Genomic DNA, 20,751 nt, shown 5'->3' with positions numbered 1-20,751 from the left:
ACACCGCAAACGCACCGGATCGATACCGAATAAATGCCGGGCAGATATTCAGAAAACCACAGATAAATCACCATTGCTCCGCCTGCATCTGTTTTCAGCGTCCTGTCACCTGCCAGTCCAGGTGCTCAGTACCCCGACACGTTGGCTCTGACCTTTGACCCCGCTGCCAAACACCTGAGCTGCGTGTACAACGACCACAGTGTTTATGTGTGGGACGTCAAAGACGTGAGGAACGCGGGGAAGCTCTACTCCGCCCTGTACCACAGCAGCTGTGTGTGGAGCGTCGAGGTCAGTGCAACAACAGAAACACCACCACAGCCACAGACAGGAGTACTGGAAGTACTTCAGTAACACAAGAGATGCTTCCAGTACTGCCAGCAAATACTACCAGTAAACGTTACCTCCAACTCAACCAGGAATACTTTGGTAATACTGAGAATGGCTCCAACACAAGTAGAAACACCTGCTACCATACCAGAAATACCTCCAGTAATACAAGAGGTACTTCCAGTACCACCAGAAATACTTCTGAATGTTTAGAAATACACTTACACATAATACGTACATTGTGGAAAATTCCTCCAACACTACCAGCAGTACGTCAGTGGGAGCAGTAGGGAAGGGAAATTTCCAGCAATAACAGAGATACTTCAGTGATGCCAGACATGTTTTAAATTACCGCATGAAGTACCTCCACTTCTACCAGGAGTACTTCCTTAGCAGAAATACTATCAGTACTACCAGCCGTGCTCACATTCTACCATTTTTACTTCCAGTACTACTAGAAATGCTTCAGTAATGTGAAAAATACTTCCGGTCTCACCAGAACTACTTCGTTGATACCAGAAACATTGCCAGCACTGCAGTGCAACCAGATTTACTCCAGATACTACCAAAACTATTTAGATCAATACCTGAAGTACTGTTACTGGATCTTTGACCAGTCTTTGACGCCACGTGAAGGTCTGAGTTTCTTTTGTCAAATGTAGGAAAAATAAACCAGTGCTGATTCTTCCCTTCGTCTTCAGGTGTATCCGGAGCTGTCAGAGGTGTCTCAGGCTTGTCTGCCCCCGTCCTCCTTCCTCACCTGTTCCTCCGATAACACCATCAGACTGTGGCACACCGACCCCCCCACCGGACACAGGAACCTCTATAGCAACGTAAGGCCAACAACTGACACGTACACAAGTTTACAGGTGAATACAAGTTCTGGTTCAGGACTGAAGAGCAGAAGGTTTGTAGGAGGTCTGTTTTGTTTGTTTTCCTGTTCATCGCTGTGTGTTACTTTTTCAGGACCTGTTGAGGATTTTGTATGTGGGGGAGAACACGCAACACCTGCAGGCAGAGGGGGAGAGAGGGGAGGCAGCAGGGGCTGACGGGAAGGCTGGGATCAGAGTGCTGTGTATCAGTCCTGACGGACAGCACCTGGCAGCCGGAGACCGCTGCGGAAACCTGCGGTGAGACGCGCTCGCTCGCGCACACACAGACTGTGTATACTAACACACGCTGACAGGTGTATGATCAGGTCCGCTGACGTGTTTCCGTGTGTGTTCAGTATCTTTGGTCTGGAGTTTCTGGACGAGTTGGCGAAGATCGAGGCTCACGACTCGGAGGTGCTGTGTCTGGAGTTCTCACCCACCACCACAGGTAAGACGTCAGGTCGAAGGTCGTCCCAGGGACAGCGATGATCATAATCATAACCTTTTATTTGTAAAACGCTTTTCACAACTCACGTTACGGCTTGCCTCAACGGGGCGTCAAAATCAAATGGAAATCATAAGATTAATGATAAAACCAATCCCAGTGATGTGAGAAAAAAGAAATTATAAAAGGTGGATTAAAATATGAATAAAATGACCAATGTAGTAATTTAAGCGCTCCGATGAAATCAGGATGGGCTCTCCCATAAAAGCATGTTTTAGGATGGAATTTAAAAGATGTCACGGACCTGGCCAGCCTGATTTCTTCAGGCAGGTCGATCCAGAGCCTCACGGCCAAGAACTCAGACCTTGAAAACGACAGGGGCTCAGATGAATACTAATTATATTCGGAGCAGACTGACTGAACTGCTTCATCATGTTTACCACATTAACATCCTCAGGATATAATCGATTGAAACCTGAGCACAGAAGCAGCGGTGGTCGTTGCATCATTCAAAGTAAAATGCTGCCATTTAGGTAAAGGCTCTTGTTTTCTGTCCTCCTCAGAGTCAGGTAAGAAGGTGGATATCAGTGTCAAAGAAACTACAAACTCTGCAGTTGTAAGTTCACTGACAGAGGCTGGAAGAGGATGTATCGAGTTATTAGGCCTGATTAGTGTGGGTTTTTCTTTTTTTTTTTTTTTTCGTGAGTTACTGTGTATTTGTCTCTCATTACAGGTGTGATGCCCGAACAATGATTTTGTTGTTGTTTCAGGTGTGAAGCTGTTGGCGTCGGCCAGCAGGGATCGACTAATCCACGTCTTCAACCTGGAGAAGAACTACAGTCTGGAACAGACTCTGAACGACCACTCCGCCTCCATCACGGCTGTCAAGTTCACAGGTAATAGAGTTGACAGGTGAATACAAAGGGTTCATGTGAGGCTCAGATCAGACTCATTATCAGCAGATACGCAGTGTTAAAGAGCTCGGATCAGACCCAAAAAACTTGATCGTGATATCCATAATATTTAAGCTGAAGCTGAGCAATACCAACTCAGGTGTTACTTGGTATCAGATCCAAAACAAGGTATCGGCCCGGATTTTAACATTAAAACATTTCATGTAGACCCTCTGTTGCTGCCAGAGGATGCAGAAAGTTCAATCATATGATTTTCCTTCAGGAATCGATGGGGATCATCAGGGCGTTGACTGTCTGTTTCAGTTCTTTACCTGTTACCTGTGTTCCAGGTGAGAGTCCAGAGGTTCGAATGGTGAGCTGTGGAGCCGACAAGAGCATCTACTTCCAGACTGCTGAGCAGGTCAGTCAGAACACACGCTAATATCTAAAGAATTGTCCATGGAGTTCCGTTTGAGTCTCTTTGCTTGTTTTTCGTCGAAACCTCGATGAACCGTTTGAGCTTTATTCAGGTGGAAACTGAGTAGACTGCTGATAAAACACACTCTCCCTCTGTCCCATGATTCCCTGTGTACGAATCCTTGTGTCGTCTCATCCGTCGGGGTCCAGACGGTGGAGGGTTTGTCCTTCTCCAGGAGCCATCACGTGGTGGAGAAGACGACGCTGTACGACATGGACCTGGACTCATCGAGGACACACGTCACCATCGCCTGTCAGGACCGAAACGTCAGGTAAAGAAAATGCTGAACACCTGAGTCTGACGTCTTCAGCCGCCGATTGTAAAAAATGTAGTTTCTGCTCTAAATGAGCTGCTGAAGCTGACGCGAGTGTGTTTCTGTGCGTTTTTAAGGGTGTACAACGTGGAAACCGGGAAACTGAAGAAGTGTTTGAAAGGCTCGTCCAGTGACGAAGGAGCTCTGCTGAAGGTGAGGCCGGGGTTATTGATTATTGTGGTTAGTAGCTGTTGTTCTTTCATGCATCCCTGAAAAAAGTTCCTTGATACACTTTTCTAGTCATTTAGAAGATTTGCCTCATAAAACCTGGTCCTTGAAAAGTTTATAATGCGCAACAAAGGTCTGATCCGGTTTTTATGATTGGTCCCGAACTCCCAAAATTGCTTTCTGTTTCACGTCTTCAAAGCCGCTGAGGTTAATCCAGCTCCAGTTTTATGACATAAAGTCATCTGCCAAAGCATTTCACAGTAAAACTTTATTGCTCAAAATTATGTCACATGAAATAATTTCATTCTTAGAACACATGCTGTATGTAATGAAAACCATAAAATTTGTCACCTTTCTTCTGAACAGTTAAACATTTCACAAGTTCGGTTTTAATGAATGTAAAATAACAAACATTTTTAAATGTTAAATATTTAGTACATATCATTTTTATATATACTAAGTATTTAATATTTAGCTATTCAATAATCATGTGACAACTGTGTTCACTATCGTCACCGTCTGTCATGACTTACAGCTGATGTGTCATATACCACAATATATTTGACTAAATACCTTGATTTCAATGCACAGTAATGTGATGTGACTGTATTTAAGGCTGGGCTGTTGGTGCTTTTTGATATTTACAATAATGAAACAACAATCTTGAGAAAGGAAATAACCAGTGAAGCGGAAATGATGACTTGAAGGTACAGTCAGCAATTCTAATCTAATACACTTTTGTCAGATTCGGTGAATATCCCCTCACAGTCCGCCGGTTGTCCGTTCTGTGTGCTGAAAGACAGTCAGGTGTTCCCACAATGCCCCGGTTCTGTACATGGGACACAAACGAAGCAGCTCGGACCGAGTCACGCAGCTCGGCCAATCGGCAGCAGGGGGCTGTTTGGCTGGAACGGTGTTGTGTGGCGGTATATCTGACACATGCTAACGGATTAGCGCCAATTTAACGATTACCAGGGGAAGGACTAGGAGCGGTCTATGCTTCCTTCGCCGCCAGACCATGAGTTCCAAATGGGACTGACTGGGGCGGCAGGCGAGAGACTGGCGGCGGCGTTAAGGCGAGATCGCAGAGGGAACGACTACCGGCGGCGGCCTGGCAGCGGTGTGTACTTCACAACACGATCGCATCGTCAGGAAGGAGAGATGGTTGAGAATAAGACAAAGAGGAGAAGGTCAGAAGAACTGAAACTGAAAAAAAGAAGTGCTATGATCAGGTGAGGGGGGAAGACCCGCGTTAACATCGGCGACGCTTTCCAATGGTGGAGACCGGACGGTCGGACTGGGAAAGAAATTCAGCCTGGATTTATCCGCTGGGACACAAAGAGAGGGTCAGTAAAGAGACTGACGGGGCCGGTAAAAACTTTATGGATGTTATTGTCGGTCCACTGGCCCGCCACTGGGATTTGTCCCGGTAGTCCTGATGCCCAGTCCAACTATGTTGGAGAGACCTCCAAGAGTTGAGAGGAGCGGGCTGGTTTTCCAATGTTTCATAGAGCCAACAGTTGTGTTTTGTCCCGTTTGCTAATGTTGGTGACAGCTGATCCCAACTGGTTAGTTAGCAAACAGGTACCAGTGTCACATGACGTTAAATTACTGGTCCCCGGACATTCGGCTACTCTCTAGGTTACCAGGAGATGTTGCTGGTGTGGTGTCAGCTATAGGAGCAGGAGCGTTGCGAGTGTCGCTGCCTGCAGCTGCTGCGCTGGTTCTGGGAAACCGCCTCGTCCTCTCTGCATGTTTAGCTTCACCGCAGCAACTGTAGCCACAGGTCGCTAACCCACAACCAAGCTAACGTTAGTTACATTACTTGCTGTCTCGTTGTTTGCTCTGTATCACGGAGTTTGTCCGTACAACTTGTGAAGGGTTTTACGGCCAGAAGACCTGAGAACAGAAGTCTACCAGCGCAGTGGGATTATTTGGATTGATGCATAGTTTGAAATGCTATGCTAGGTAACGTTCCCTTCCTTGTTAGCTTAGCTACAAACCTACAGTCCTCTCCTCTGTCACTGTAGTTTTGTAAAAACAATCTTAACAACTAACTCTCGCTAGTTTTTACTCCGTGTTGTTTCCGATGCTGTGTTTGTTTGCATGTCTTTTGTGTGATGACGTGTTTTATAAGGTTTATTTTGTCTAAGAGCGTCCACTTCTGCGCCGTACAAGACGCTCCGGTTTCCTCCATCTCTCTCTTTTGGTCAGCTAGTACCATTGAGTCTGGGGGGCGGAGCTAATGAAGGAGCACTGAAGGGAGGGGTGTGTCGGTTTTGCTGTTGAGTTCAAATATCAACAGTCTTTCTCCAGAATCGCTCACTCTCCCTTTTAAGATGAGACATTTGAGTTTTTTTTGACTTGGTTGAAACAGGCTGGTTGCAGGAAATTATCGCTGTAATGCAAATTTAACTGTAAAATGTTTAATCTGTGACGCAGTGATGTGATTGTCTTGTTACCTGCAGGTTCAGATGGACCCGTCCGGGAGTTTCTTCGCCACCAGCTGCTCCGATAAAAACATCACCATCTTTGACTACGAGTCAGGAGAATGTGTCGCCACCCTGTTCGGACATTCAGGTGAGTAAATCCAGCTCACCTTGAGGGGCGTGTTCTGTAGGGGGAGTTCAAAACACCTAGTGTAAATATTTTTAATTTTTTTTTATCTAGTAGCTTGATTTTATTTCGTGGCCGGAGGAAGTTTATTTGTAGATGTAGATTAAAAGTTGAAGACGATTAAAGGGCAGGTAAAACATTTGTCTCTTATTCTGCCTGTCTGTGTTTCCTCAGAGATCGTCACCTGTATGAGGTTCAGTCAGGACTGCAGACACCTCATCACCGTCTCAGGAGACAGGTAAACTGTAGTGATGTTAGGAGACAGGCAAACTTTACCCAGGTGTCTCAGTGTCAAATAAACTCGGCTGCTGTGGATCTCGTTTATACTCTGTGACGATTCGATGTTTTTAATTCTGTGTGTGTTTGTAGTTGTGTGTTTGTGTGGAGGTTGGACTCTCAGATGACCACCACCATGAGGAAGAGGCGGGGCCTCAGACTGAAGAGCGCACCTGAAACCTGCAGCCACAAACAGCCGAACATCAGGTGGGTGAGATGTTGGATGAAGATCTGGAGGATGACGGTGGTCTGACGTGACAACCAGAGAGTCGTTGTCTGGCTGAGAATTATCCGGATAATTTAATCTTGTTAACATCACTGTTTTATTGTTTTATTTGTTTTTGTTGTTTCAGGAGGGAGACCTTCATCACGGTTCCCTCCTCTCAGCTGCATCAGATGGAGGAAGAGGAGGAGGAGGAGGAAGAGGCCGACCTCGGGACTCCAGCTAGACTGGACTGTGCTCACGGTGAGGAGGAGGAGGAGGAGGAGGAGGAGGAAGGAGGAGGAGGAGGTTACAGATTTAAACCACGTGAACACGAGGTCTGTAAAGGTCTGTGTAGTTCCTGTTCTGTACCACACTGGATTAAACAAACGCTGTGAGGTTAAGTATATGAAACAGGGCAGCAACTAACGACTATTTTCTTTATCAATTAATCTGCCAATTATTTTTCCACTTTATCAATAAATCGTTTAGTCTGTGACACATCAGAAAATGGTCAGAAATGAACGTCACAACTTAGCAGAGCTAAAGGTGAAGTTTTCAGATGTCATGTTGTGTTTGACCTAAAGTCAGAAAACCCCAAAATATTCGTTTCACAATAACACGTGACAAAGAACAGTAAATAATATCTGCTATTGTTTCACTCTTTTGCTTGAAAAATGACTGAAACGATGAATTGATTATCAAAAAATGACTAATCCCCGATTAAGATTTTTGGCCCCGATCCGAGTCGTTTAATATCGATTATCTACCGATAGAGTCTGATCTGATACTTATGTTTACCTACATTTTGATTAAATATGGTAAGTGAAATGCAGTAGCAGCTGCAGATACTCAGCCCACTTTATTTTTCACAAGCCTCTTGATCCATATACTGAAGGTCCGTCTTGGTTCAAATCTATAAAACTGATCATCCTAAATTATTGACCTGAAGTGAATGAAAGTTCAACTGGAGAATGTGACTCCTGAAATTGAAGTGATCCTCTAGAGAGAAGACGTCTCACTCTGTTGGGGAATCTAGTTGTTAGGAGAGCAGCGCTGCAACACTGGCAACACGGTAGAGTTCAGTACAGAAAGGATCAGATACAAGAGAACTGTACTGTCCCACTACGGCAGGAAATGTCTCTGTGTCACCATTAAACGACAAAACAATAACAAACAATGACAGCACTAAAAACAGCGAGCTCACACACACACACACACACACACGGCCAAACATCAGCAGTACAACTATGTATTGGCACCAGTTAGTACAGTTCTACAGTCCGTATTAACCGTTGCATGTGTGCTGCTGTGCTGCTGAAGTTTGACCTTTTGATCAGCTTTATTTTTACTGATACGATCTGTCAAAATACGCCTGGATCAGCCCGGATACCGATCATCAGGACCCCTCTGCCTCTTTGAGGAGTGTAATCTCTACAAGCAGCTATTCAAACCCGACAGATCTCCTCTAACGATGGCTCGAGGTCTCCAGTGGGTTCACTGTGGGGACACAGGACAGGACAGGACAGGACAGAGCGGCGGCAAACTTTTACCGTCTCTCAGCCTGATGGAGACACTTTGGCTTTGAACCACGCTGTCCTTTGTGTTTCAGACGCTCAGCTGCTCCAGACCAACGGAAAACTGCCCATGTGGTTCAGAAAACTGGTCAGTCTGATGTTTACCGTTTTAATTCTGTGTATTACTGATCGATTATAATACCGATCCATTTACAGATAATCAGTTGTATCTGATCCAGATTGATTTGCTTCCTTCACACAGCCAGTGCTTTATTTTTTGGGACGGTGAAGCTCGGGTGTGTGTGTGTGTGTGCTCAGGCGGGTTTTGTGTGTTCAGCAGGGCCAGGGCGGAGCCTCCTATGCCGTCCAATCAGACACTGAGCCCCGTCAGGTGCGGAGTCGGTGGACGGAGCAGCTGAACCCGCTGACCATCTGCTCCAACTTCTCCCCGAGTCCCACCAAGAGTCAGGAGGAGGAAGAGGAGGAGGAGGAGGAGCAGAGGGAGGAGGAGCGGCAGGAGGAGGACGAGGAGGACGAGGAGGAAGACTTCCACCCTCAAAGTCTTGAGAGTCTGCTGGGAGAGGAGGAGGAGGAAGAAGATGGAGAGGAGGAGGAGAAGGAGGTGAGCATGCAGAGAGTTCAGCGGTTAAAGGAGCAGCTCCCCCTAAACGAAGTTCCCTTGTTTATCTGCTCAGCCTGATGTGAAACACCAGCGGGAGGTCGTTTTAACAACAAGGTCCGTGGGAAGCGAACTGGTACAGTCCAGGCGTTTAGTATCTGGACAGTGACATGGTTTCTGTTCCTCGGGCCCCGAGCTTCAGCACATTCAATCTGAAATAAAATGACGGGGGCTGCATTAAAGAGCCAAGTCTCAGCTTTAATTTGAGCAGGTTCACATTGTATAGAAAGAACTGTGGGAGATAGAGCCCCGAAGTTGAGTTGCTCAAAAGTAATTGGACAGATACATACCTCTCCATTCATCCTGTTGTTTCCATCAGCAGTGAAATCATCACTAAATGCCAGTGACCCAGTTCCACTGGCAGCCATACCTGCCCGAGTCATAGCAGAACCACCGCCATGTTTGAGAGATGAGGTGGTGGCTTTGGGTCCAGAGCTGTTCCTCTTCTTCGCCATAATTTCCTCTGTCCATCATTTTAACGTTGATTTTTGTCTCATCTTTTTATACTTTTCTCATTTTATACCGGAGCTCTGCCGGTTTTCTTCCTTTGTGGTTTGGTGAACTGCCGCCTGAAGAACAAAAAAAGTGTAACTGTCTGAATCCTTACGGCCTGGACTTTGCTCCCATTGGGAAAAAGTGACAAAATTCAGGTGGCTCAGAACAGTCAGTAATCAGAGTAAACACGTTTAATTTTCGAGGGTCTTCTTTTGTCGGTGGATAATGTTCACCCATAATGCAACGCAAAGAGGAAACGAGAGCTGTACGGAACAGACACCTGACTGTGTTTGATGCGCAGGTGCTGCAGAGCGCAGGCGAGGACGGGAACAGCTACATCCTCTATCCCGACACCACCACCACCACCACCACCACCAGTGACAGGTGAGCTACTCTTCGGTCTTTATTACAGCAGGTTCAGACCATCAACTCGTAGAATCAAACATGGCAAATACCCTCATATTCCTGTGTGTGGATGCTGCGGCCTTTCAATGTGAACAATCAGAAGGTGACGCGTTGTTTCTCACGATCACTGTGTCTTCTTTATTCCTCTGCCCCACTGTGCGTCTTCTCAGGGAGTTTGATGTCGAAGCTGTGACTGACCCTCAGCGGTCTCTGACCCAGCTGGAGGTCAAAGGTCAGCGGGCAGAGCCGGTGTGGAGTACCCAGCTGAGTCCAGACTCCGCCTGCTCCGAGGGGTCTGCGGGAAGTCTGGAACAGCAGCACGACGCAGGTCAGGCCTCAGATCGGTGCATATACACGTAGCCCTTCTCGGACAACGAATATGCGACGCGTCTCTGTTAACGTGATGCTTTTTGTCGTGTGGACAGAGGAGAGCTTTACATGAATGTTCCCTACAGGTTTATTCAGACATGACGGGGCGCTGGCAGCTGCTCCGCAGGTGAAGCGGTATCAGGGTTGGAAAAACCGAGTTTCCGTTGAGCTCAAGAAGCCCAAGTGTGTTTTCTCAGCTCTCACGGGCTGAAATTTAATCCACATTCATCGTGAGCGCGACGGACGCTCACACCGTCTGTTTAACATCTGGCCTTTGTCTTCAGCGGGGAAGGGAACGATCAGCGTTCGCTCTTGGGTCAAATGACGCCGCAGTAGTAGGTTTTCGCCGGCTCCAGCCCCGGAGGGCAGTGACGGAAGCGTGATACCCAGGTTAACTAACTCGGCCAATTTTCACCCCTTTTCCAGCGCAATGCTACGACGCGCGTCGAAGTTTCCCGCGTTGCTGCGTAAATTTAATCGGGAATGTTTGTTTGTTTTTTACGGCCTACGTGAACAACGTGCGACAGAGATTTTTGTCTGCAGCGCTGCGTGCGTAGAGTTTGAAGAGGCTGAAGTAAAAGATATAAAAAAGTAACATAGTCACTGGCCTCCATGCCGCTTCCTGCCGTGACCCTGGTTTCTGGCGCGTTCATGATGTCAAATGTGACACATCAGGGAAAAAAACAGACTTGTCTACTGGCAGTGGGAAAGGAGTCAGTCACCTTTTTTTCTTTTTTTTTTGTTAATGGGTTTACCTGCGTTTAAAACCCGCATATACAGGCTAATTATGGTGTAAAAAGTATTTAACAGTGAGCGCTGATACTTTTTCACATCTGTTGACTCATTTGATGATATTACAGAGGGGATTGCGCCACTGCTTTATTAAGTCTGACAGCACAGATTAGATTAGATGAACTCTCTCTCTCTCTCTGCATGTTTGGTCTCGTGCTGCCGCAGACTTCATGTTAATCTCGTCACGTTGTTGTTGTAGTGACTGAGGCGTTTCGTCAGACATGAGACCAACGTGCTGAATTACCAGGACCATCATTAGTTTACTTCAGCTAGCTCACCTCCTCTCTCCCCTCTCGTATCAGACACAGACTCTCTGAGTCAGGGCAGCTCCGTGGGCAGTTTGGGTCTGGAGGACGACGAGGACAGAAACTCTCTGAAGAACCACTTTGATACGCTGGCTTCCAGTCTGAATGAAGGTACGAATGACACGTCATCAACATCATCGGAGTCACAGAGTCGTGAAGTGTGAGCTGCTGCCGGTTCCTGACATGAGGAAAATCCTCATTCTGTATTTCGGTATTTTCTTTAATCATCTCCTGATTGTTACTGAACAGAAACTCAGGACTGTCCTGGAAAATGTGACCGTCATAAAGGTTTATGTTCTGACCACCGGTTTGAATTATTTACACTTCGTATCTGACAGATATAAATCAAGTTTTTTCTGTCTCTAAATGCAGCGATACCAACGAGTAGAGCTGCAACGATTGGTCGATGGACAAAACATTAATTGGCAACCATCTCGATAATCAATCGATCGTTTTGCTCATTTTTTTTAAGCACAAATGTCAGATGTTTTCTGTTTCCAGCTTCTCAAATACGACAATTTGCTGCTTTTCTCCCACACGCCGGTAAACTGAACATAGGTAGAGAGTTAAAACCGCTTCATCGTTGCCGTTGAGAACAAAGCTGGAGCTGCAACAGTCGATTAATAGATTGAATGAAAGAAAACGAATCATCGGCTGTTTTTAAAAATCGTTTTAATCGCTTTTTAAGCAGAAGTGCCAAACATTCGATGGTTCAGCTTCTCAGATGGGAGAAAAAGAACAGCTTTTCTGGTTTCAATGGGAAGTAGCTTGAATATTTTTGAGTTTTGGATAAAATGAGAAACCTGGTGACATCACTTTGTGCTCTTACGGTTTCCTGATGTTTTATGGACCAAAGGATTCACTGATTCAATGAATGAATTAATAAAGCGAGTCACTGATGAATTGACAATGAAAATAATCTACTGAAGGTTGGATCAGGTTTCTACAAACCTGAATTCCACACTTGTTAGAAAAACATCAGTATGTGAGGCTCTGTGATTGGCTGTTCGTTGGTGAAATGCACCTTGGGAGTTGTAGTTGGCCTCCCCCTCAGTTTTGACGTCCACGGGCTCTTTGTACCGTTGACTTTGTATCAGCCAGTGACTCCTGAAGTATCTCCTTACACTTCACCGCTCTGCTGTCGGCTCGCATGTGGACTGAGGCGTTTGACCTTTGACCTTTCAGAGAAGTTCGACACCGATCTGAGGACTCTGCAGCCTCCAGAGGAAAAACACTTCCTGAACCCTCGACTCAGCATCTCCACCCGCTTCCTGTCCCGCTTCCAGGACAGAATCAGGTCGGTACCCAAAGCCGAGGCCGTGACCTTTGACCGGGAGGGGTAACCGGGTTCGTCTGGTGGCTGTTGTCATGGCGATGACTGTTTGTTTGTCCCTCCTGTGTCTTTAGGGTGTGGCCGAGTCGAGCTCCGCCTCCTGTCTCCATCCCGACCAGGATATCGGAGGAGAGCAACGCATCGGTACAGACGCACCTGAAACACACCTGAGTGACACGCATATACTACACATACATGCAGAAACCTCATCGGCCGCCATGTTTGTACAGCGCCGTCGTTTCCTAATGAATGTGTGTGTGTCGAGGCAGGAGGTCCATCCACAGTTAGAAGCCTGACGTGTATTTATGAAAATGTGGGTTTTCGTACCAAAATACTTTAATCTTTTGTAAATAGTAACAGAATTATTTCTGCAATATTTAAGATGACTGCACCCTACGTTGCCGGTTTCTACGTATATTCTTTTCTCTTGGCTGCCACGATATAATTTGGCTTATAATTTTGGAAATAAAGACTTAATTAGTTAAAAGACGTAATTGCTAAAGTTAAAAAAGATCATTATCATTGTTATTTAATATCGTTGGCTGGATTCACATTTCTGTTTTCGATTACATTTGCAGTGAAATAGAACGGTGGCAGCGACGCCTCTCATGTGGCATCAAAGTGTAAATAACACCTGAGCAACATGAGGATTCATTCTGAGGGTGTCACGATTTAGCAGCTAACGTGCACATTTAGACAGAAGTCTAGAGGAACATCTTGAGAGTTACTGAAGCCTCTGTTAAAAACGATCCGTGACTAAGTGTTTGTTTTCAGGTGAACTTGGAGTCGAGCGGCGGCGTTTCATCAACAGAGTCAACTCAGAAAGAAAACAGCAGCAGCAGCAGCGGTGAGTCAGCAAAGTTTCTTCTGTCTTCTTCCACTGGCTTTCCAATGACCAGCGGAAATGATTTAAACACAGCTGTAAACAGGAAGTCTGCAGGTCCAGCAGGTGTGGTCAGTCCACCTGGGGTTAACACACAAGTGACGTCAGTTGGATTCTCAACATAAACGTCTGAACTGTTAAATGTCAAACACTCTGACGACGACAATATTACATTAAATTCATCAAAGAAAAAAGTTATTAAGTTTTAAGTTATTTAAAATTCAGTTATTACCAGAAAGATCAACCACACAGGTGAGCATTGTATAATTTTTGCGGCATTTTACGTTCATTGGACAGTTTGATGGGAGACATGAAAGAGTCAAGGAGGATGAGTGAAGACTTCTTAAGTGAAAATTTGTTCCCATTTTTTATTTGAGTATTTATTTGGAAATGAATCCGCTGATTTGTTTTTGGTTTTTTTTTTTTAATCAACCGAACTCTGATGTTGCTCAATCGTCAGCATGAATCATACTGAACTTTGATGTTTGTACCCTGATACAAGTCATCAACTTTTTCCACTCTGACACACTGAAGAAAAGATGAAAGACTAAAGATATTAGCTTACACACATCAAGAGCAATGAATAAATCTCTGATCAAATACATATTTTTGTAATAAAAAGTTGTTGGGGTTTTTTTGGAGTTATAAACTGGGACTGCAACAAATTATTATTTTACGTATTGATTTATCTGCTGATTAGTTTCTCAATTAAATGATTGATCAAGAAATGCCAATCATAATTTGCCAGGCTCCATGCTGACATATTTTAATTGCTTGTTTTTTTTGTTTTTTTTTAAATATTTAGTTATTCTGTTTACTATCATAAAATACAGAGACCAGAAAATATTAACATTTGAGGAGATGGAACGAGAAGATTTTTGAGGTCTTTGATCAATCAATCCATATCTAACTGACAAAATGTTGGGTTATGAAATGTAAATCTTTGAGCAATTAATCATCTAATCACTTCAGCTCTGTTAATAGCTTTCTGCAGAACCACAGTCGATTCTGCCTGTTGAGTCACACACGTTGTCCAGGCAGTAGAACCCTGGAAAAGTTGAGAATTTTCAACCAAAATGTTTCGAGAAAACCAGAAAATCACCCAGTTTCTGCTTGAAATATGATTTTTGTTTTTTTTTTTTTTTCCATCTGTAAAAATTTAAAATCCATTGGTAAAACCAAGCTTCAATTTTGTTAGTAACGGAGGAAGTTTAAAGTCTGAAACCAGTTTGAGTAGTTGGACTGGTTCAACTTCTGCTTCACGTCAGTTTGTGAAAACAACAGGAAACAGTTTACACATGTTCAAATCAGATAATCTTTACACATTTACCACTGATCTTCCTCTACATCTGCTCTTCTCTGGCAGCATCAGATCCCTCTGAAACTGAGACCGGACACACAAACCTTTCTTGTGGCTTCAGCTCCAGTTTGACAGTCTCATTTTAGGCCTTTGATACATAGTGTCGGGTTAGAGTTCACTTTAGTTTCGGATTCATATTTTAGATGGAGGTGTTTTATTCTTCCTCCTGCAGTTGAGAGACACTGAAACGTCAACTATTGTGGTGTGCTACTGACTGGAGCACGTCATAGTCCTGTACAAGTCCTTGTACCTTGATACAAAAGGTTTTGTGCCTTTTTTTTCAACAAGCACACACAGTGTTGGTTATGTAGGGTATGTACCTTATTTCTCACTTAGTTATTAAGCTAGGCTAACTAGCTTCCGCTTCAAATCACGACACAGAATATGTTACATGCAGAGGCCAGGTAGAGTCATGGAGTAACACACAAAGTAACGTACAGAGTCACTGAGAAATGTACAGAATAATGTAATATGTACTGTCCGGATTCATCTAAGGACTCATGGAGTAATATACAGAGGCACATACGTACGGAGTAATGTAAATTCAATAGCTAACAACATCAACTTCTCCCTTTTATTGCTTTTATGCCTGTAGGAATTAAAATGATATTATTAACTATTTTTAGTGCACAACCACACAAATACAATCAAATTACAGAACAGACAGTTCCTTTAGTTCTACAGTATAACATTTAATAGAAAGAGCAGGGACTCCAGGACGCTTCCCTGAGGGACTCCACGGATCTTAGACGTTGGACTGGTCTTTTAAATTACTGCTTCATAATTATAAACGACAGCACAAGGACAGGAATGTGTTTGTGTGTGTGTGTGTGTGTGTGTGTGTGTGTGTGTGTGTGTGTGTGTGTGTGTGTGTGTGTGAGACAACAGTGAGATGCAGTCAGTCCGTCGCCCGTAGAAGAGCTTCCTGCATGATATCCCATCAGCCGCCTCGCGGCTCGACACGCCGACGACACACTGTGGTGGTTGTCCAATGCAGACAGATGCTGGGAGGTGTGTGTTTGTGTGTTTGTGTGTTTGTGCGCACTTGGGTGTTTGGTGTCGTCTTCTGTTTTTTTGTTTTTGTTTTTTGTTTTTTTCCTGCGGTAAAACTTGCACGGTGTTGACTTTGGTGGTAACATTCAAGCCCTTGGTGTAGACTCTGTTTGAACCACATCTCAGACCAGCAAAGTCAGGGTTCCCACTGGTCCTGGAAGTCCAGGAGCATTTTGGAGGGATGTTGGTGGGAAGTCCAAAACAAAAACCAGGACAACTGTTTCAGCTAAAAGTCTCTTCATATGGGGTTATATTCGAAGGCTAAGGGGGGCAGTAATGTAGGGCTGCTCCTAACTACTATCATTATCAATTAATCTACAAATTATTTTTGTGATCAAACGACTGATTTTATGTCCTTTTTAAAATGTGTGTTTTAAAATGTCCATTTCAGTTTGATCCTCTGATGTCTGTATCCTCAACGTCTCAGATTCTGGACTGTTGCTTGGTTGAAACAAGACATCTGAAGACATCACCTTAGTTTTTTTTTGTCTTTTTTTTTTTCCTGGAAAAATGATTGAAACAATCATTTATCAATAGTTGTGGATTACTTTTCAGTTGATTTACTAACTGATTAATCCAGGAATCGTTGCAGCTCAGTTTTCACTCCACAGTTTGGAGGGATTCTGGTGAAAACGTGAGTCAGGAACCCCAAAGGGGGCCGCAAGACACATTTAGGAGGTCACAGGATGTCTACCAGGAGAGGGCAGCGGGGAAGAACCGTCTCTGCTACACCAGATCATCTTCTGCTTACTTTTTTTGAGTTGATTTTTCAACCATTTTGTGTGTCGACGGGACACAAGCGGAGACTGCTTCATCTTAAAGGAATAGTTTTACATTTAAAGTCCTCATCTTCTCTTCCTCTCAGGTTGATCCCGCTCTCATGTCTGTACAGTAAATATGAAGATAAAGCCGGCAGCCGGTCAGGTTAGCTTAGCATGCCGACTGGAAACAGTCGGAAACAGCTAGACCGGCTCTGTCCGAAGGCAACGGAATCCACCTACCTCTGAAGGTCACTGTTTAACATGTTGGCTTCATATGACTGAGACTGGTATCAGTCTGACCCTCAGCAGGAAAGAGAAGGAGCCTATTTCCCCAAATCCCAGCTATTCCTTTAAGTGGTCCGGAGAACCTGCCCTTTGAGAGGACAACTGAACTTTTCCAGTTGTCTTTATGAGTCTGTTTGATCTGGACTCCAGCTTCTAAAGGCAGCTGGTGATTACAACAAACATCAGTGGGTTTCATCAGCTGTTTCTCTATCGTCAGTCTGGTAAATAAAACCTTAAAGTGTGTGAGCCTCACCTGGAGGATGCAGATCTTCCATCTGATCGGATTACAAATCGATGATTGATCTCTGACTCACTGTCCTGAAACATAATCCCATCTGAACAGAACTCAGATAAACTCTGACCTCAAGATCACAGTGGGAACTCTGTCAAAACAAAGTCAATCATTCCTCCTTTAATCACCGAGTCTGGTTAAAGATCACTCACCTGTTTACCTGAGATTCCATATTTGGTCTGTCATCAGCGTTTGGTTCCTGACCGTCTTCTTCTTTAACCAATCAGACGTCACCTCCAGGACTCTGATGGCCCACAACAGCAGCGCGATGTCTGCCGTCCAGCAGGGGGCGCCGCGGCTCGGATACCTGGGAACCACAGCCAGTTCCAGGGCCAAAGTGAGCCAGGACCCCTCCACCTCCACCCAGGAGGAAGAGAAGGAAAACCTATCCTCCTCCTCAGACCCCCAGCCTCCTGCCCCCCTGCCGTCTGCTGATCTGGACCTCCACAGCACCAAACCCAACCCCCATCAGGACCAGACCTGCAGGTAACATCTGGTCCCGTTTTGTCTTTTTATGTATTTATTTTTATTGAAAAAATATGTACATATCACACACATACTGTGTGTGTGTGTGTGTGTGTGTGTGTGTGTGTGTGTGTGTGTAAACATTATTATATTTTAAGAAAGAAATTTTATCACTTCATCATCAGTTGTGATATCTTGACAAAAAAGTGATATTTTTCAGGATAGTTGGAGAAATTCATAATAATTAATTATAAAGTCAAAATAGTTTGAGCAGGAGTCATAATGCTCTGATTTTTGAAAAGTCGTAACACTAAAGAATGAAAAGTCATATTTTGAGAAAATAAATCTGATATTTTGTCGAAAGAGCCGTCGTGTCTGTTAAACTTCCTATTATCGTATCCGTTTAATGTTTCATGCTCTGTTCTCTGCCTTCACGTTTCCTTCCTCCTTCCGCTTCCGTCAGTGTCGCTCTGTCGTCCCAGAAGTCTCAGCATCGTGTACCTGCAGCGAGCCCTCGGGCGTTGGCCACGCCCACCGAGGCGATGCCACAGGACGGAGTCGGGAGGTGGAGCGTCAGCAGCATCGAGGAGACGCTGACAAATCAAAACCAAACTGTAATCGTGAGCCCCGCCCCCTCCATCACGCCCACGACCACGCCCGCCGCCTGTGACATCATCACTCACGACATCACCACATCCGCCTCTGCCCCTGACATCACCACCGACTCCGCCTCCAGGCAGGGGGACGATCCAGGTGGAACCGAGACCAGAACGCAGACTGATCCGGGTAAGACAGGTCGTCCAGCGTTGCAAGTTTTAAAAAAAAATATTATGACTTTTATCTTAATATTATTTCTCGTAATCTTACAACTCTCAAAAAAAATTATGAATTTAGTCCTAAAATTAGTTTTCTTCGCAGTACTACGACTTCCTGGAAGTTACGACGTTTTTCTGAAAAAAAAATTTCTCAAAATATTACGACTTGTTTTTCTCTTAAAATATTATGATGAAGAGTTTCACAATCGATCACAACTCTTAGAGGAAGTAGACAAACCTAGAAATAATGAATTAGTCATAAAACTTTATCTCAGTGTCGCGAGTTTTTCTTGTAATTTTACTTTTTTTTAGATTTTGACTGTATTTCTTGAAATTACGATTTTTTAAATATTACGTCTATTCCCTAAACATATTGACTTTTTTCTCAAAATATTACGACTTTTTCTTGAAATGTTTTAAATGACTTAATATTAAATATTATGACCTTTCTCTGAAAATTGTGACTTTTCTGACCTAACGCCATCAGTCCGGAGAGATGTTTCTGAACGAGCCGTCTTCTGCTTTTGTCTCAGATTCAGACGAGTCTTTGGGAGCCGATTCAGCTTCCTCTGCCCCGCCCGCCTCTTCGTCCCATCCTCCGTCAGAAAGACCCCGCCCTCCGCGAACAGGTAACTCCGCCCGCCTCAGGCAGGTCCGTCTAGCATCACAAGACCCCTGTGGCGCCACCCTCAGGGCGAACTCTACGAGTGTCGAGGCTGTAAGAGTAAATCATGGCGATGTTTGGCGTTGCAGGACCAGGTGATGAGGAAGAGTCGGTGAGTCTGCAGCAGTGTCAGCAGGTGGCCAACGAGCTGAGACAGACGGCGAGACGAGCCGTGCACCTTCACCAACAGGTTCAGTACCGACAGTAACCGACAGTAACCGACTGTGTGCTGTTTGAGTACGTCGGGAGATTTTATGTCCGTTTGAATCAGTTCGATGCAGTTACGTCATCGTGTCCGCCAGTTGACAGATGACACATTCTATGAGTTTAAAACACAGTTAACACGCAATCTTCAGATTTTCTTTTCTTTTCTTGCACTATATCTAACATTTCATATGTGAACGTGTGAATCTTTTTTTTTTTTCAAAAGTGTTAACACATTCTTTGAAAATCTTTAAATATTACGACTCTTATCAAAATATTGAAACTTTTAGTTGTAATATTGCAGTTTTCCATGTAATTTTGCAGCTATGTGGCTGGACCACAACAGCGGGGCAGGCCCACAAACACAAATGTCCCTGACTGAGCGATGAAGTAACCCTATTGATCAGCCAATGGGTGTTGGAGTTTGCCCTTTAGTCGCTACTGTTTAAAGTTTACGTCATCGGGGGGCGTTTACAGGCAGATTTGCCAACTTAGCGCCTTTGTCGCTAGAATGAGCCTCTAACTTTCTCTCTGACTCATCATTTTACAGGTAAATACACCTGAAATCAGAGCCCAGCCGTCGTCTTTATTCTGTCAGACGACGTCGTGGTTATGAAATCAGGACTTTAGCAGCAGAGCAGCAGCTTGAAGCGACTGCTGGTTAACATGTCGTCTCAATGGGCCACGTTTCAGTTACTGTTTCATACCTGTTCCGTCGTCTGACAACAGAAACAAGGAAACATGTAGATGAGAAAAGCTTCATTGGGAATTCAGCTGGATTAAATAACTGTGTAATGGAGCTCAGACAGTAGGAGAGAAGTAAACGGATGAAGGGCGAGTCCAGCCACAGACTAGGTTCTGAGCTGGTTTTGTTCCTCACAATTTATGATTTTATCTCAAAATATTGATTGTGTGTCCTCGTGACTTTGTGAACTTTTTTTTTTTTTTTGTCCTGACACTCGCTTTTTCAGTCTCATTTTTTTTACATCTCCCTCCTGCAGCTCGGCAAATCGGCCCTCGTTGCGGAGCGGAGTCTTCAGATGTCGGCCATCCTGCAGGAGGCGTTTGTTTTTGTTGACTCTGAGCTGCGGCTGGTCCTGCGGGGAGACGGGCTGGGCAGCGGCGCGCCCCCCTCCGGTCGACCGGAGGACGACGGGACGATATCTTTGCTAGAGAAATACTCTGAGCTGCTGGTACAGATGACCCAGAACAAACTGAACCGAATCTGATCCAGGAGCAGTCACGCTTCTGTCGGTACGGAGGCTGAAAGAGGACAAAATTCACTTTAACGTGAGCCTGATCGGCAGAGTGCTGCTGTTCATTCAGCTCGACGACTGACAGATTTTACAAACATCAGTATTCAATTTAACGCACCTTATGTTTGTTTTATGGGAGCAAATGGGAGTTTTATTTGTGTTTTAAATCACGTTCACTGCTTGTACATAAACTGTAGTTTTTATGTTTCTTAATAAATGTTTAACGTC

General features: G+C 44.6%; 1 protein-coding gene across 2 annotated transcripts in view; it reads left to right on the top strand.

Annotated features, from left to right (window-relative positions):
- Positions 1-20,751, top strand: part of wdr62 (WD repeat domain 62) — a 26,567-nt gene extending 5,816 nt beyond the window's left edge. Inside the window, exons 9-34 of one of the 2 annotated variants that reach the window (XM_040130612.1) lie at positions 99-288; positions 1,029-1,160; positions 1,294-1,457; positions 1,556-1,647; positions 2,415-2,540; positions 2,888-2,958; positions 3,165-3,286; positions 3,406-3,481; positions 5,965-6,076; positions 6,287-6,350; positions 6,482-6,595; positions 6,742-6,854; positions 8,203-8,255; positions 8,448-8,729; positions 9,583-9,665; positions 9,857-10,014; positions 11,150-11,263; positions 12,338-12,449; positions 12,560-12,629; positions 13,260-13,332; positions 15,617-15,739; positions 17,347-17,605; positions 18,048-18,370; positions 18,933-19,028; positions 19,153-19,253; positions 20,269-20,751. In XM_040130612.1, the coding sequence (XP_039986546.1) occupies positions 99-288; positions 1,029-1,160; positions 1,294-1,457; positions 1,556-1,647; positions 2,415-2,540; positions 2,888-2,958; positions 3,165-3,286; positions 3,406-3,481; positions 5,965-6,076; positions 6,287-6,350; positions 6,482-6,595; positions 6,742-6,854; positions 8,203-8,255; positions 8,448-8,729; positions 9,583-9,665; positions 9,857-10,014; positions 11,150-11,263; positions 12,338-12,449; positions 12,560-12,629; positions 13,260-13,332; positions 15,617-15,739; positions 17,347-17,605; positions 18,048-18,370; positions 18,933-19,028; positions 19,153-19,253; positions 20,269-20,496 (3,451 nt within the window). In that variant the 3' untranslated portion in view covers positions 20,497-20,751. Of the gene's footprint in view, positions 1-98; positions 289-1,028; positions 1,161-1,293; positions 1,458-1,555; positions 1,648-2,414; positions 2,541-2,887; positions 2,959-3,164; positions 3,287-3,405; positions 3,482-5,964; positions 6,077-6,286; positions 6,351-6,481; positions 6,596-6,741; positions 6,855-8,202; positions 8,256-8,444; positions 8,730-9,582; positions 9,666-9,856; positions 10,015-11,149; positions 11,264-12,337; positions 12,450-12,559; positions 12,630-13,259; positions 13,333-15,616; positions 15,740-17,346; positions 17,606-18,047; positions 18,371-18,932; positions 19,029-19,152; positions 19,254-20,268 lie in introns of both variants that reach the window. The other variant, XM_040130611.1, reaches the window with a different exon arrangement.

The sequence above is a fragment of the Xiphias gladius genome, chromosome 7 (genome assembly GCF_016859285.1).
Source record: "Xiphias gladius isolate SHS-SW01 ecotype Sanya breed wild chromosome 7, ASM1685928v1, whole genome shotgun sequence".
Lineage (NCBI taxonomy): Eukaryota > Metazoa > Chordata > Actinopteri > Istiophoriformes > Xiphiidae > Xiphias > Xiphias gladius.
Note: the sequence above shows the minus strand (reverse complement) of the source record. Positions and strands in the feature narration are given on the sequence as shown.